Below are 13,915 nucleotides of genomic sequence, written 5' to 3'. Positions count from 1 at the left end.
GTAAACGAAGATAGATTTTATTTGGTGAACTCTCCCTTTAAAACAGTGTTGCTGAGGCCCGTTCACACTGCCACCAAAATACGATTTTTTTGCTCATATGCGACCCAGATCTGCTTACTTGCATGACAGTGTGAACAGGACAAACCACACAGAATCCGATATTTTTTAATCTGATCTGAGCCACTTCTATATGTGGTCCTAAATCAGATACAGGTCTGATGTTTCGCAATGCTACCTCAGTCTGAACGGTCATATCGGAATTCATGCGACTTTTGCGTCATTGTAGATCGACATGCGTCACAATTCTGCGCTGATTAAAGCTTCACGCGCCATTCTGTTGAGGGAAGTGCACTTTACAGCTTCGGTTGCCAAACTTTAAGCATCAGATTATAAACACAATAAGCCCTTGCACTGTCTACACCGCACGCGAGCAACAAATGACTATAGAATCCATTATGATAAGAAATTTTGCCACTGGATACAACGCGATGCGATATGACAAACGCCTTAATGGTTTCTATTGTCTTTTATCGCTTTGAATCCACCTCTCGCGTGCGTGTTGACACGGTGGTAAAACATAAGATAGGTGTGTTCTACTCCATGCTGGGACGTGCAGACCGGTTTGCGCACACCCCTAGGGTGGACTGCTCCGGGAAGGCTCTCAAATCGCGTCGTGAGACAGTATTAACATGCTCAGAGAATCATTGTTTGTTTATGTTTACGAGAAACACACCCGTGTTTCATCTCGCACATGCTCTGCAGAATATGATCAATCATAACACACACACCCCAAACTCAAGTATGAGACATAAACTGAGGATAACCATGAACAGATGTTTTCGGCATAAGGACAAAACACTTCATGGTTGAAGTGGTGACCCAATCTGTGAAACAGATGATTTCAGCGTGTCATGGTTTAGGCAGGCTCTTCACATAAGTCTTACAGACCAGTGACACAGAGAGAGTATTCATACATCCCTTTGGCTGCTCTGAATTATAGCCAAGATCCACCTCTTTGAAATTCAAGGAGACTCTAATCCCAGCGACACACCCCCCTCTTCTTTTCTAAACAAAAGCTCTAAAAAAGGTTTACTTAACAGCTATACGTCCACTCCATCACTTTCCAGAGGAAGATCTTATTGCTCAGAGTTTGTTTTACAGTTTGAGAAGTAGCAACGTCTCACGTTTCTCCCAGAAAAGTCTTTTGGGATAAATAAAAAAGAGAAATGTGTCGTAGTTCATATTAAAATCTCTGTCTTTAAATTTGTAGACCTAAGTGTCTTGGATAAGAAATCCTGGAAAGACATGCAATTGCTATTCACTGGTAAAATACAGTATCTAATTGAAATTGTGATTTTATTGCGATTAAGGAGTTCTTTGTGTGTTTTTCTCTTCTGTGGTTTACTGCCATGTCCAGGGGCCCGTTCTTCGTACATCGCTTACTATGTCCAAGATCAAATGAAATATCCGAGATGACCTAATCCCGCAAATCATGATCTGGATACTACGGTTCTTCGAACGCACCTGTTGTGTACGATTAGTATATCTGGATTAAATTGTCTGGGATCATTGCACGCTCACGCACTGTTTGGAAAGGCATCATATATCGATAGAAGAACTAGTGATCAGCAGCGCTGCTATTGGCTGGTTGTTACGTCAAAAGACGTAGTTACGGCCATAGTTTTTTTACGGCTGCTTGAAGATTATGACATTTTAAAACCTTATTAAAATGTCAGGAACACTTCAAACGATGCACAGACAACTTTCAGAGATATTTATAACATTTTAAAGCAGTTGTAAACTGAAGTTGTATATTTTGATGAATGAACTTTTAGTTCTTAGTGGTTAATTGCGATGAGATGGTGTTTCCCCCCACAAAATAAAGTGTTTTACATCCATTAGTGTTCACTGCATAGGATACTGAGGAAAGTGTCCATTTCAATAACATTTCTTAAATTGGATAAACTCCATAGCAGTTGCAGGAGTCCATATCGTCTGAAAGGCTTTTACATCTGCTGAGTCTGCACAGAAGCGTTGTACAGAGATGAGGACAATATGACTGCTATTTTATAGCTTTTAATGTTTTGTGAATTATTGATTTCTCTCCACAAAAGGCACATCCCTGTATACACTTTTTAAAGTCTTTAATGCAATACATTGACCTTGACAATATAAAGAACACAAACCTAAAACTGGAGATTTGGTTTTAAGAAGATTGCAGATTTAGAAACTATTTATATATTGTTTACTGACTTAACATTCTTGACTCTTATTGCAGGTAACCTTATATTGCAGGTTATATCTCATGAAGCTCAGTCTAAATGTAGTGGTTTAGAGATCATCAGGCTGCTTCTTCGTTATGGGTCTCCTCTCTTTTCTGATGTGTGTAGTGTAGCACATGCAACAGTACAGGCCCTGTCAGGTTCATCCCTTAGACTTTTTATACACTGAAATCCTTCATTCCTATCAGTTGCTCAAATGTCATTTCATGATCCTGTCCTGACTTGAGCTGCAGTGTAACAGGTTTGGGTCAGGGAATGGTGTCTTCAAACAGTCCCATCATAAATGTGACTGAAGATTGTTGACTCATGCAGATTCAGGTAATTTTGCTTCAGTGCTGGTGATACTGTAGGTGTCACACACCATCTAAGAGATTTCATCAGTCAGCTTTCTTATTGATTCAATTTCTTTTTGCTTAATACTATACTACTATTAAAATGAATATTACCTGCAAATATTACATTTACGCATTTGGCAGAGGCTTTTATCCAAAGCAACTTGCATTGCTTTGTACTACACATTTTGTTTCTCACTAAGTGCAACCCCTGGGATCGAACCCATGACCTTGGTGTTGCTAGTGATAGTAACCACTGAGCCACAGGAAATATTATGATTAATTTTCAGAAAATAATCTGAGGCCTATGATGCAGTCTATGACATCAATCAAGACACATACTCATTGACATGATCATGACTGCAGAATCTTTAGTTCCCTTATATAATATTAATTAAGCTGGGGTCTTAAACTGAAATACCACAAATTTGCAAATGGCAGGACAAACTGCATTTTTCATAAATTCTCTCCATCATATGCACTGTCTGTGCTTTTATATACTGTATATTTAATATGAAGGTCCAACAAATTAATATGGCAAATATCTCCTTCACAAGGAAAAAATGATATTTTATTTATTTATTCATTCATTCATTCATATATTTCGGTCATCGCTGAAGACTTTTCACATTAAATGAGAAACAAAAATTGTTCTAAATATATTATATTACGTCACACACAATAAATATTGTTCTAAAAGCAAAACATCGCATTAATCACATGTTAAATTCGCAAAGCTCTTTATATTAATCCTGTAATTTGCGCAACAAGTTGCTTTTGTATGAATGAAGCCGAATTGACTGCGTCATGGCCGCGATCTAATCCTGTTTACATGAATAAGCCTGCTCCCGAGCAGGTTTAAGATAACGGACCTGTTGCTAAGACAACAAGTCCAGGATGGGCGTCGAAGAACCGAACAATCCGAGATCATGCGAAATCGTCAACAATCAACTCCAGCTAACTGAGTTAGCGAGGTACGAAAAACGGGCCCCAGGACAATCAAAACAGTCTTATCTAAATAAACACTGTGACTGACCAATGAGCAAACACTGCAGTGGAGAGCAAACAGTGAATGTTATTCTTCCATTCCCTCTCTGTGATCTGGAGAAGTAAACCATTCTGTGAGGACAGAAAAAAGCCTTCAAATCCTAAATAGATTTGTTTGCAAGCTTCGGTTTTAAGTTTTAAAGGTGCTGTGTGTGATTTTTTGTGTGTGGAGGATCTATTGACAGAAATGCAACATATATATACATAACTGTTCAGAAGTGTATAAAGACCTTACATAATGAAGCGCTACGTTTTTATTATCTTAGAATGAGCTATTTCTATCTACATACACCTCAGGTCCCCTTGCATGGAATTCACCATGTTGTTTCTACAGTAGCCCTAAACGGACAAACTTCTCTACAGAACGTGTTTCGTAAATACGTTATCTCCTTCGGAAAAGAAGCAAAAACGTGACGACATCTTAGTCCTCTTTCAGCCTCAGTAGTGCTTCGAAAGGGAGGGCGAGGAGTGGAGTGAGCGGTTAGTTTGCAGCCTCACCGCTAGATTCCGCTAAATTTCATTTAAGGACCTTTAAGTACAAGTACGCTAATAAATGCAAAGAATTGATACTGTTATCAGTGCACAAACAATGCCTAATTAAAGCTTTAGCCTCTGTCATTATAAAAGACTGTATACGGTGCGAGATATGATGATGTAACATGCTGTCGACTCGTAGTTTTACCATGTTATAAACTCCTCTGAACTTTCTTGAACTTCTGTTTTCTGACCCACTATAAATCTGAGTCTCCTATCACCTTTTACTCTCATTTGAGATAAGGACGTATTAAATGGGCCTTAGGTGAAACATTTCATATGACATAATCATTTACTGTGTCGAGTCGAAAAAGTGACTGTCTACCTGTTAAAACCAACAATGAGGTGTGACCGCTAAGCCTTTCTTGACGTCTTAAACATTTCAGAAGACAAATGTGGTATGAAGCCCCACCTGTAGTTACAGGACATTTCGCCAAGGTTTCAGAAGACGTGAAACACAGCACGCAAGTTAAAGACTTTTTATAGCGTATTTCAGGAGCTTGACAGGTAATAGTTTGTGTTGCACTAAAACAACAAGGGCATGTTTGGAATGAGCATGTGACATAATTTATACTTATTGGATGAACCACACCTTCAACAAGTATTACAACCCAACGTCAAACAGTATGATGAAACACATCCACTGGTACGTTTTTTGCATTACACAGAAGTTATGCTCAAACTATTGCATATGTCGAAAGCAATGCCGTCACCCATGTGTCCTTTCATTAAAGACAAAGTCTCACAGTATCAGAGCACAATAGAGGCTTTCTCGCTGGGACACTGCCTGTGCGTGAAAGGCTTTATTGTCCGTCAGAATAGACACATCAGGCTCTCTACGCCCGTCATGCACGACTGGTTTAGTGTTTTATGTCAGAACAGGCCATTTGATGTTCACAGATGTTGCCTAGACGGCGTACATTCTGTTTACATTCCACCTTATCCATTACTGAAGTACAATCATACTTTTGTCAGTTTTGGCATGCTTTTGCTGCATGGGATGGAGGAACCTCAGATGGCCCTGTTCTCGTAACTAGAACAAAACTTTGTTGTAAACTTAATACGGGATAAATATGTGCCAATCGGTGCTGCCAAGAAATCTTAGAAAGCAGACATTTGAGTCTGTCTTGGGGCTGTAGCATTCAGATGACACTGATCTGTCTTTTCATTCGTGAGCGAAAATGGTTTGTTCACGATATAATTCTTTTGTTTACTTGGGCCTTTCTGTATTGTTCAAGACATTGTTCACATAAACAAAAATGAAATGGGTGACCGTTTCCTTGCTGGTTTAGTCAAAACACCATTGTACAGGCCTGTTTGGGTTTCCTTTCACCGTATCTGATGTTAGGCATTGTGGGTCGGCCAGCACGTAGCCCACTTGATTCATTCCTGCCTGCTTTTTCAGAGGGTGGTCTACTTTTTCTGCTTTAATCCCACCGCGGTTTGAGGATTAGGTTCACTTGCAGACCTGTACAGAGGGAATTACGTGTAATGAGCGTTAATGAATAAAACAGTTTACATGGGTTCCTTTGCTTTAACAATCCCAAGCAAATGTTGAAATGACTGGACGCTGAATGATTAAGTGATTTTGTTAAAGCTTGCGTAACGTTTTGGACAGATGCTGTACCGCCGGGGGTTTTCTAAGAAAAACACACATATCCTGAGATTGTATGTCCTCGCTGACATTCTGCACATCTGGTTGCTATTAAGGTTCAGTGACTCAAGTTACTCTGCAGGAAACAGAGCAGCTTTCTAGCGTCCCTTCCTGTGGCCAAGCCTCATTTGTTACTTATACATACATATTGTTCAATTATTTGTTTATTGATTTACAGGTAGAAGTAGGCATGGAAGAATGATCAATCCTGCTAAAATAAGGCCATAGATGAATATTTTTTTTACATTGATATTCCTGATTAAACTCGTGTAAGTGTAATCTACTGCAATAAATACAATGCAGCAGGGTTTTTTTAAGAGTCTGACTTTATCACCAGCTGCTGCTGTGTTATTGCCCGCACACGCCCGTTTTTGCCTAAACCAAGTCCTTATCCTCAACTGCAGCGAAACTATTTGACTTGAGCACCACCATGTGGCCATACAGAAAAAAACATATAGGTTGTTTTAATTTCTTGGTGAACGCACAATTTTTAGCATTAAAGTTGGTCAGACCACACGTAACACACAGAGGTACGATTCTAGTATGTAGATCATTTATCAGTGTAGTCATAATGCAGAAAAATAACAATACAAAGTTTCCTAGGTGAAAATTGCACATAAACGCCCTCTGGCATTTACCACTAGAAAGAGGGAGTTCATTTGCGATTTTTACCTAGGAAACTCGTATTTCCGTATTTATTTATAATTCAGAGAGCACGTGTACTGGTATTCCGCCAAATAACATCCCACCAACAGAACCAAACACATTACCTGTAGAGACCATTATATGTAGCTTCCATTAAAAGAATACAATTCCAGTTATAACCAATAAATATGGTTTCTGTGACGATTTCTATTCCAGCAGTAAGCTGCAGTGATTTATAACACGACTGCGGCGGAAGGATATGATCTGGGTTTTCCTTCTGCGTTTGCTGAAGTTAGATTTCCTTCCTTAAACACACTTTACAATACAGCCGAAGCTGCCAAGTGCAATTCGACCGAAAGAGTTCATATTGTGAATATTAGGGGTGAATTAAGGGGACTTTACAACAAAGAGTCTGTAGAAGCCAGTAAAGTAAGTTACCTTTTGTCGTTGTACTCTGGAGATATGTAAAAAGAAACCGCTTTTAAAAGTGAACCTCTTGGTATTCAGGGACTGCGGCGACCGCCGAACTGGAGTATGGGAAAATATAAAACATGAAAACAATCGACAGGTGTTGCCTCGGTTTTGTAGCGTTTTTGAACATTTTGAAAGGTAAGTCACTTTATACAATTTTTGGACAAATTATACAATCCCCGCTGAGACAAAAAAATCACAGGAAAACAACACAGTATCACAGACATTCTAATAGATTTAATGGGAATTCTGTTGGTTTTGATGCAAACTTTAATGTTTTTTTTTCAGCAGGAGGCTGTTTTTATCTTATATTATATTTGTACTGTTTTCATTTCTATCCGCAGATGTTACTGTTCTTCATTTTTATCCACAGATACTGTTACGTCATTGTGATTGATCAGAAATTAATTGGGTGAATTAAACTTTTGTTTTTAGTTTGCGAACTGTGCCGAACTGTTCGGGCCACTCGTGATTCAAGGTTTGTGCCAGAGGGGGGCAGTATTGACATGAGCTGTGAGGTGGTCCACTGTGGCATCCTCTGGACGGGTGGATGGGTTTTCCAGGACATCCAGAGCACATCATTTACTCTCCTCTTTCCTTCAATACGAATTCAGCTGTCCAATTACAGCTTGACAGTCAATAGCACACGTCTGACGGTCCACATCCAGAACATCAACCAATCAGATGCTGGAGCGTACAAATGCCACACATCATGGTCCGAAAATCTCATCAGCAGTGGACATGTGACATATGTTAACGTGACTGCAGGTAGATTTCTCTCTTTAAGTGCATATAATACAGGCAGTGAATTATCCTTACATGTGGGATTAAGCCAGTTTGTCCAAATCCATTTATTTATTTTTTGGTCTGTATAGCGTCAGTAGAGTCATCAGAGAGAAGTCTCTCTCATAGACTGCTGGTGTGTCTTGGTGCCGTTATGGGTTTTTCTCTTGTACTGGGATTGTTTTGGTGTCTGACCAAGTGTCATCCATCAACACCGCCAGTGCCTCCTCACCCCCGCACATCCTGTAAGAACCACCTCTTTACACTGGTCGTTTAGCAACTATAGAAATACTTACTGTATGTTTGTCGTTCAGTGTATACAATGATATTTTATTCTCATTTTAGTCGCAGCACGAGTAAAACCGAAAAAGGAAGTAAGTATCATTCTGTCAGGTATCTGGTTTGCTTACTCAGTGTCATTAATGTTATCATTTGTGGTTATTAATGCAGGTGGTGTATGCAGAAGTTGCATTAAATGAAACAAGGCTGCAGAATCACCGTCCGAAACAAGTCATTCAGCCAACTATCTACTCCTCATTGCGTTTCTAATGACCACACTACACTTCACATGGTTGTACGAATACCAGAGCAAACAGGAATACAAAAAAAGTGTAGTCAAGCAACAGTCTTGGATACACACCGAGAAACGCTTTCTGAACTTTCTCAACAGTATTGTACTCTGAGCAGTAATGTTCTGTAAAACTTGTCTATAGTGTGTATAAAATGTGTAACTGTATAGTTGATGTAGAAATTAAAGTACACAAACATTTATCAAAACAAAAGTGACCATTTTTTGACACAAAATACATTTTATTTTATAATAAATTCTTAATGGCACATGCCATAACCAAATATACATATACATAATCTTTTAAATAATCTTTTTAAATTATCTTCCATTTATTTTAACTTCTGGGTACTCTTCATTAATATTACGTAACGGCAACAAAAAGAGCAATAAATTATGGCAGTACAGACATAAATGCCAACACCTTTTATATCAAACAAAGTTTTCACTAGTGTACAAGAATATTGAAGTCGCTCTCCTCACCGTTGAGTACCACTGTTTACCAGAAACTGATTCATGAAGAAAGAAGAGAGACACACGTAAGCAAACAAACAACTTCAAGTCCCTTCAAAATGTTTATAGGCGTGTCATTCTTTCAGTCGTGGCTGAATGCTTCAACAGAGGTGGAAATTCATTTTTGGCATCTTCACAAGTCTAAAAATGTGAACTTTTATTTTTGTGCTTTTTGTCTTTGCTTAAGTGTCTGCTTAATGTCATTAAACCAATTCATATATTTTTTTGCATTTGTAAAGAATTTGTTATGGCATAATCAACAGCTTTTTTACCACCCTTGTGATCTTTCTCTTTGGTAACCCCAAGGAAAATGGCACAGGAAATGTGAATTTTACATCATCTCACAAATAAAATAAACGGATCCGTGTTAACAGCATGATTCTCTGTAGTATGTTTAAGGCTTTACACTGAAGGGCGATGTGTCACAAGACTCAAATGACCCGTAATCCTGTATCTGCAGTAGACTCCAGGCTGGCTGTACAGTTTTGGGTGCTTATAATGCAGTTTTGTCTTGTAACATGTAATGACTGTGTGCTGTTCAAGTATTTCAAGTGGCTGTATTCATATTTAGCGTCTAGAAAGCAATTGCAGCTAGGCAAGGAACGTTTTGAACACTTGTGTGAGCACTAAGTACTACATTTACGTTGTTGAAGCAGAGGCATCTGTTGCTTTCTAGTAAGACTCTGTCCCCTACATTTAATTCTGTGCGAGTTTGTACAATAGGATGATGGTCTGAAATCAGTTCTCAACATAGTGTTCAGTTTGTTAAACAGTAATATCTGTTGCTTTAAGTAGAATGGACCAGTTTTCTTCAAATCAATAACTCCATTGATTTAAGTCACTGCATGGAAAAACAAACAGCAGAAAACGTTATTAAGTACAGATACTAAGACTAAAATAGACATATACCACACAATGATCTAAACAGTACCTTTTCCTTGTAGTTGCTTTTGTCTGACCTAATGACCCTGGAACAAAGAAGGATTGTTTTCATTGAATGATTGGCTGATTCATGATTCAGCAACACGTGTTACTCTCAAACAAACAGTAATAAACATCATCTTAGAGTCCATTTGTTATCAAAGACGTATTACACGGCTCGTTGGAATGCTTGATTCTTTGGCCAGTCGCGACATCTGCAGGTTCGTTATTCCCAGATAACAACCTCTCAAAACTAATAACACACGGTAACCCGGATGCAGCAAATCAGTTTGCTTTTTGTCATGTTTTTTTTGACCAAATAAATATAAATATGTCTTTTAATAACATATATGACAAATTGCCTGTTCGTGACATTTGAACGTCGTTTCTTACCTTAAAACCGAAAGTAAACTGCTTTTCCTCATGGACGGTCTGCATTCGGTTAAAATGAGCTAATAAAATATTTCAAATTCGCATTTCATGTCCAGTTTTTTCTGAAAATAAGCTGGATAATGTACAAGCAGCTGGCTGTTATTGCGAAATATATTTCTGCGCCTGTACATTATCCCTTACATGGCACTGATTATATAACCCATGGTAAAATACTTGTCGTGTATTATTGTGCATAATTGCTCTAAATTTTCAACCCTCCCTCCAACAACTTGGCTCCATTCTGGTTTGCAACAAACATTCATGTGAATTCATGATGGATAATTTCTTGTTTTAAGCATAAAAATACATGATGTAACGTGTAAATTGTGTAATTGTAATACCTGAGTTTATAGTAACACATGACATCACAAAACTGAGCACTTACTGTGGAATGGCTCAATTTGTCGAAGCGGAATTTCAAGTTGGACCGCGGTGAAGTTTTACTCTTTACATCTGAGAAAAACAGGGCAGGTTCTTGTTTTTTCTGACATGCCTACAGTAAATAAAAGCATTTGTTTGTGTGCGTGTATGATTGTGTTACCTGTGGGACTGCGGCACATGATCAGTGGGGTTCCAGAGTTTTGGCTTTCCACACTTAAACATGGACTGTACACAGATGAGGCTGTGGATGGGTGGCTGCTCTACAAAATACAACACACAATAACACCTCCATTATATAAAACCTTCATTAAGAATATTTACTAACATCTTTACTTTACCATTTTTTTATTTACATTGTCTTAGTTAACGTGAACAATTATAAATTGTTCCATTGCATTTAATTATCCTGGTTGGCAATTTTGACATATGTGTTTTAACATTGAAAGTAAATTGCAATAACAATAGTTCAAGCATTATTTAAAAAATGTAACCACAACACTAATTAAAATGATTTATAAATGGTGTTACAGATTATAACGGGTAGTTTATGGTACCTATATGCATTAAAGTACCACACTCTTTCAAATATCTTCTCTTAAAAGATGCATGTAGATTCCTGCAATTAAATAACAGTCTGATTCAGTTCCAACTATTACTATTGCTATAGACTGTACTGGAATCAGTTTTTGTCCAGTCATGAAGCACACTGACAGGCATCAGAGCGAGTGGATCAATATGAGGACTCGTTAAACGTACGAGAGTTATCTGCAAATCAATCGCAGTGCACATGAAGTCTCTGGATGTGACCGAAGCGTAATGAATTTGTTTTTATAGTGAACTTATCCGCAATGATTTAAATACTTGTTTTCACATTTTCAGCATCCCAAGTCAATTTATTGTGCTTTACGGATATATATCTATTTTTCAAAAAAAAAACAATGCAAAACACTGATTCAAAGATTTTCCAGTACATCTAAGATGTCAACCAGAAGTGTTTGTCTTACAGTGTCCAGCTCCTCCAGACCGTCTCCTTCTCCGGCTGTGCTGCTGAAGCTGCTGGTGCTGGACGATGACCTGGAGATGTTAGCTCTCCCGCCGCATTCCTTCAGCTTCTGGAACGGCCTGCAGGGAGCAAACAGACCACACGGAGGAGATTAAATCCCTGCACTCAAGAGCTTACTGGAAATAGCCAAAGAACATAAAAATAACATCTATCCTAAAGCCAAACCACAGAAATGAGTCAGCAAAGGTCACAACATCGCAACGCTGTTTCTTGTGTGCTGCAGCTGAGGAACTAAAACTGAGAGCTTGAAGCAAGACTCACCTGTCTTTGTTTGGGCAGATCTCTGGTGAACTGGGATTGGATGACGTCTCTGACTTCACTTCTTGTGAGAAAGGGAACGCTTCTGCTTTTTGGTCACTACTCAAGCAAAGAGGTTGTGAAATGAAACGCATTTCCTATTTACGTTTGCAATAGGTTTAAATTATTGTTTTATAATCGACATGTGTAGATAGTTTCGATACGATACCTTCGAGTTGGGTGTTTCTCAGTCGGACTTTCTGTGCTGGAGTGCAGTCTGGGGAACAGACCGGAGCGTCTCTTTACGGGACTCTTTAACGGAGACTTAGCGGACAGCACCGGTGGCTAAAACGCAAACACACAAGCACAAATCAAAGCCCAGCACATTCACTTCTGCACTGCACTCGTGTAATAATTCTTGCCTTATCTTCATGTTTAAACAAGATAAACGTATAGAAAGGGAAGTACAAGGCAGATAAGAGAAGTATACAGCTCTTACAGTAAAGGTGCTCTTTGTGCACTCCAGGCTGTTCTGTGGCAGTCCCCCACCACTGACGCTGGACGGGACGCCTGCCGTAGCCCCTGGAGCCTTGTGTTTATGAGACACCATCGTCTCCATAGAGTGACTCCTAACACGCATGGCCCTCTGAGAGAGACAGAGATAAGGAACGAGATAAGGAGTCTGTATTAAGCATACTAAATATATATATATATAAATATATATATATATATGTATACTGTAGATGGAAATAGGGAGGAAATGTGAAATTACAGATATCGAAAAGCATGTTTATTGTCTCACTTTATCACTAACTCTATCCCAAATAATGGAAATACGTTTTTGCACTGCCACAAACAGACAGTAGGTGGCGCTACATACCAACTTTACATACCATAAAAGTGTGAAAGCAGGATAGGAACCACAATCTATTATATATGGATTTTTATATTTTACTTATATATTAATCACAACACTTTAAATATTGATTTTACGATACTGCAATTTTTACTGCAGCAAAAACAATTTGTGCAAAATAATCTAGAAGAAATCTTAGGAGTCTTATGTTGTTGTATAGTAGTTTAATGTGATTTTTCATATTGCGCATTGATCATCTGCATCAGATCGGCTTGATATCGTAACACAATCATGGCCGCTACGCCGATGAGCCCTGCAGGATAAATGTGTGTCTGCAAACCACTCCACACACACCCCCACCCTGCCTGTAAACAGCCACACACATGGCAACATCACGTCACAAACACATGGTCACGCACAAAAACATACATCTGAAGCACAGAAAAGACATTCTAATGAGTGCTCGGTAAAAACAACCCGAGCTCAAAAACTGTTAACATCTTGGAAGGGTTCATAATAAATCAATGTTTTTCTCTAGAGCAACATTTAGCAATTTATTTAAAGTCATATTGAATTTGTAAGACGGGACAGTCTCACCTTAAAGGACTCCAGAAGACCTCCGTGACCGCCGTTCTCTAGTTTTTCTTCATCCGTCGTTGAGCCCAGTCCCACTGTGGCCAGGGTCTGTCTGTGAAGTTCATCATGTAGGTTATCTAACAGCGCTGCCCGTGTCCTCTCCTGTCAAACACACACACATGAGCATTGATGCAGTAAGTGATGGAGTAGTTAATGGAACCGTTTAGCCAAAAACAACAATTCTGTTATTATATGTAAATCTAAACCCACGTCACTAAAGCCTATGGGCTATATTCCAAATATTCTGAAGCCATATGGTAACTTTGTCTGAGGAACAGACCAAAACATTATTATTATAGCTTGATAATCTTCCCCTCCAGTGGGCTCTTAACTCTCATTGAATCAGAAAATTGAACTTTTGAAATTTAATTCACTGATTTACATTTACGCATTTTGCAGACGCTTTTATCCAAAGCGACTTACATTGCATTATACTGTACAATTGTTTCCAAGTATCTGCAATCCCTGGGATCGAACCCATGACCTAGGTGTTGCTAACACCATGCTCTAACCACTCTAACTCTAACCATGATCTTTTCAGCGAACTGTTTGAATCACAA

The 13,915-nt window shown here is 38.7% G+C and overlaps 2 protein-coding genes across 12 annotated transcripts in view; one reads left to right on the top strand and one right to left on the bottom strand.

Annotated features, from left to right (window-relative positions):
* Positions 1 to 6,804: 6,804 nt before the first annotated feature.
* On the top strand, positions 6,805 to 8,373 carry si:dkey-52l18.4 (uncharacterized protein LOC560708 homolog). The gene is made up of 6 exons (XM_057350753.1): positions 6,805 to 6,923; positions 7,002 to 7,103; positions 7,401 to 7,733; positions 7,841 to 7,993; positions 8,094 to 8,122; positions 8,199 to 8,373. Exons 2-6 carry the CDS (start codon positions 7,046 to 7,048, stop codon positions 8,295 to 8,297), a joined length of 672 nt encoding a protein of 223 aa, XP_057206736.1. The 5' UTR covers positions 6,805 to 6,923; positions 7,002 to 7,045; the 3' UTR covers positions 8,298 to 8,373.
* Positions 8,374 to 8,552: 179 nt separating this feature from the next.
* The window catches only part of rap1gap2a (RAP1 GTPase activating protein 2a), a 69,305-nt gene continuing 63,942 nt past the window's right edge, over positions 8,553 to 13,915 (bottom strand). For 10 of the 11 annotated variants that reach the window (XM_057350744.1, XM_057350746.1, XM_057350745.1 and 7 more), the window contains 9 exons: positions 13,317 to 13,457; positions 12,363 to 12,509; positions 12,093 to 12,208; positions 11,888 to 11,983; positions 11,568 to 11,685; positions 10,724 to 10,823; positions 10,568 to 10,635; positions 9,761 to 9,797; positions 8,553 to 9,670 (listed from right to left, as the gene is read on the bottom strand). In XM_057350744.1, coding sequence (XP_057206727.1) covers positions 9,789 to 9,797; positions 10,568 to 10,635; positions 10,724 to 10,823; positions 11,568 to 11,685; positions 11,888 to 11,983; positions 12,093 to 12,208; positions 12,363 to 12,509; positions 13,317 to 13,457 — 795 coding nt within the window. In that variant the 3' untranslated portion in view covers positions 8,553 to 9,670; positions 9,761 to 9,788. Of the gene's footprint in view, positions 9,671 to 9,760; positions 9,798 to 10,567; positions 10,636 to 10,723; positions 10,824 to 11,567; positions 11,686 to 11,887; positions 11,984 to 12,092; positions 12,209 to 12,362; positions 12,510 to 12,573; positions 13,085 to 13,316; positions 13,458 to 13,915 lie in introns of those variants that run through there. The other variant, XM_057350752.1, reaches the window with a different exon arrangement.

The sequence above is a fragment of the Triplophysa rosa genome, linkage group LG14 (assembly GCF_024868665.1).
Source record: "Triplophysa rosa linkage group LG14, Trosa_1v2, whole genome shotgun sequence".
Lineage (NCBI taxonomy): Eukaryota > Metazoa > Chordata > Actinopteri > Cypriniformes > Nemacheilidae > Triplophysa > Triplophysa rosa.
This window is presented reverse-complemented; position numbering and strand designations above follow the sequence as displayed.